Source organism: Brassica oleracea, chromosome C9 (assembly GCF_000695525.1).
Source record: "Brassica oleracea var. oleracea cultivar TO1000 chromosome C9, BOL, whole genome shotgun sequence".
NCBI classification, from domain to species: Eukaryota; Viridiplantae; Streptophyta; class Magnoliopsida; order Brassicales; family Brassicaceae; genus Brassica; species Brassica oleracea.
The window spans coordinates 10439779-10442551 of record NC_027756.1 but is presented as its reverse complement, the minus strand read 5'-3'; the positions used below and the strand labels follow the sequence as shown (position 1 = coordinate 10442551).

The window sequence follows — 2773 nt, the reverse complement described above, 5'->3', positions numbered from 1 at the left end:
CAAACGAGTAACAGCGCATGTAATAGAAAAGTCGATGAGACGTCGTTTTAAGGTTAGGTCGATGAAGAAATATCCCAGGCCCCACCCGGCCACCCCTGGGACCCGACCAGACCTTGATCTCGTCCCTTGTTTTATTTTATGCATATTTTAAATCAATATTTATCTTCTTTTGGGTTCGCTTTTAAACCCCTCCATTTCCTCTCCTCCTTTCTTCTATAGCTAAAAACCCTCAGAAACACAACCCACGAAAGAAACAAAGTGTGGTACATATACATATAAAATATTAATTTAAGATAATTATTGTGATTAAGTAGTTAGTTACAACTAAGTTGATTTGAAGATCGAGCTACTAATCATGGGTCATCACTCATGTTGCAACCAGCAAAAGGTGAAGAGAGGGCTTTGGTCACCAGAAGAAGATGAGAAGCTCATTCGATATATCACAACTCATGGCTATGGATGTTGGAGCGAAGTCCCTGAAAAAGCAGGTACTACATTGTCTATATCTATTTAAATTATATAGTTTCAATCTGTTGACCCAAAAAAAAACTTGAAGATTCAACCTAGTATTTACAATGCCTATTTGTTAAATTAGGGCTTCAAAGATGCGGAAAAAGTTGTCGATTACGATGGATAAATTATCTCCGGCCTGATATCAGGAGAGGACGGTTCTCTCCTGAAGAAGAGAAATTAATTATAAGTCTTCATGGAGTTGTAGGAAACAGGTTTATATTTTCTCTAATTTTAACATATATATATATATATATATCATGTACTACATTGTATTATTATGCATTAACATATTATTTTCATATTTTTGATGATTGATACCAATTTTTAATAATAAGCTTGTTGGGTTTGGGATACAAGCTAGATTATAATATATTTTATTGTTATATAATCAGTTTATGTATAAATTTATTAGTATTTAATAAGTTTAGCCACGGTTCTAAGCAACGACCAGCCTACGGTTGATGACTAAAGAATCATTAGCGTGTAGTTTCATTCATCTCCTTGTAATTTTGTCTACTTGCTTGAGCTACATAGTAGTGTACATTTCAAGTCACTTAGTTGAACATTCTCAAAATGTAAACCAGACATACACACACACACACATGTATGCATTTATTAGAGCACTTCTATTAGTGGATGTATCTAAAGCTTTAAAATGTTGAAAATAATAATAAAAATGAGACAGAACCAGAAACAATATGTATGTACAGATGCTGCCAGAACCCCATAAAAATCGATTTTTGCCAATTGTCTTCTTTTTAGTGGTTCTTATTCATTTTAGCATTTAAATTTTAATTGTAAAATCTAATTAAACTAAAAATAATGTTATTACAATTTTTAAGATCATATAGTATGTGCACAAATAATGGTGCTCTTAGGAAAAAGAAAACTTACACACCGACACGTATATACACATCTATCATGTATGTGCTTAATTGCTTATGTTTCTCTCATTACTTTTGTACATGTCTTTCAGGTGGGCTCATATCGCAAGTCATTTACCTGGAAGAACAGATAACGAGATAAAAAATTATTGGAATTCATGGATAAAGAAAAAGATACGAAAACCGCACCACCACTATAATCGTCATCAACCATCTATAACTACTGTGACATTGAACGTGGACGCTACATCAACTGCTACGGGTGCCCCCTCAAGTACCACTACTTCGACTATCGATAACTTGCATTTTGATGGTTTTATGGATTCTCCTAACCAACTAAATTTCACCTATGCTCAAGAAACTACTACCAAGATTCAAGAAACCCTTTTCTCCCATAAACCTCCTCTTTTCATGGTAGACACAACACTTCCTGTCCTTGAAGGAATGTTCTCTCAAAACATCATCACAAACAATAACAACAATAACAATGATCATGACACACAAACAGGAGGAAGAGGAAGTGTCTTCGAACAAGCATTTCTGACACATAACACGGAACAATGGGATATGAATCCTCCTCAACAAGAACGGATTCAAGTTCCTACTATGGTGTCAGATTTGTTCAACAATTCTACCAATTCAAATACCGAGACATTTACAAGTTACAAACTACCGGCGCTGGCCGAGGGAAATGTTGATAACATCTCCCAAGTTGATCAAAATAGTAATGCTCAAGATGGAGATATAGCGTCCACATTCGAATGCTTAAGGAAGCAAGAACTAAACTATGATCAGTGGATAAATTCACAACAGTGCTCTAATTTTTTCTTCTGGGACAACCTTAACATTAACGTGGAAGGTTCATCTCTTGTTGGAAACCAAGATCCATCAATGACCTTGGAATCCTCTGCCTTATCTTCTTCTTATTTTCCCTCTTTATTTTAAATTAATGAATAAATCACATGAGAGAAACTCACGCTAATTTGTCTATATATAAGTTTGTTTCTTTAGTTTTTTTTATTAGAGGTTGTTTTCGGATGATATTTACTTTCAAGCTGATGTTGTAACGAGTGTTCTAAATTGTTGATGAGGAGATCGTGTATGTATGTATGTGTTGTTTTCTAGCTCATGGTTTTATCCCTAAATTAATTTGACTTGTTTTTACTCCACCGTCCACGTAAAAACTTGTAAACAAAGTTTTCTTTTTTCGGTAAACATGTTAAAGATTAATTTACCTTTTTCTTTTATAGAAGGTACATAGAGCTACAAGGAAGAGAAACTACAATCACAACACTGATAAACAGAAAGAAAATACAACGTCTGACTGGTGACCATTCGGGAAACCAGAAGAACGAATAAAAAATGAATGTACGGGA

At 34.3% G+C, this 2773-nt stretch overlaps 1 protein-coding gene across 1 annotated transcript; it reads left to right on the top strand.

Moving 5' to 3' along the window:
• The first annotated feature begins 206 nt into the window (after positions 1-206).
• LOC106316976 (transcription factor MYB23) lies at positions 207-2407 on the top strand. The gene is made up of 3 exons (XM_013754843.1): positions 207-488; positions 596-725; positions 1490-2407. The coding sequence occupies exons 1-3, from the start codon at positions 356-358 to the stop codon at positions 2340-2342; spliced, it is 1116 nt and encodes a 371-aa protein (XP_013610297.1). The 5' UTR covers positions 207-355; the 3' UTR covers positions 2343-2407.
• Positions 2408-2773: the final 366 nt, after the last annotated feature.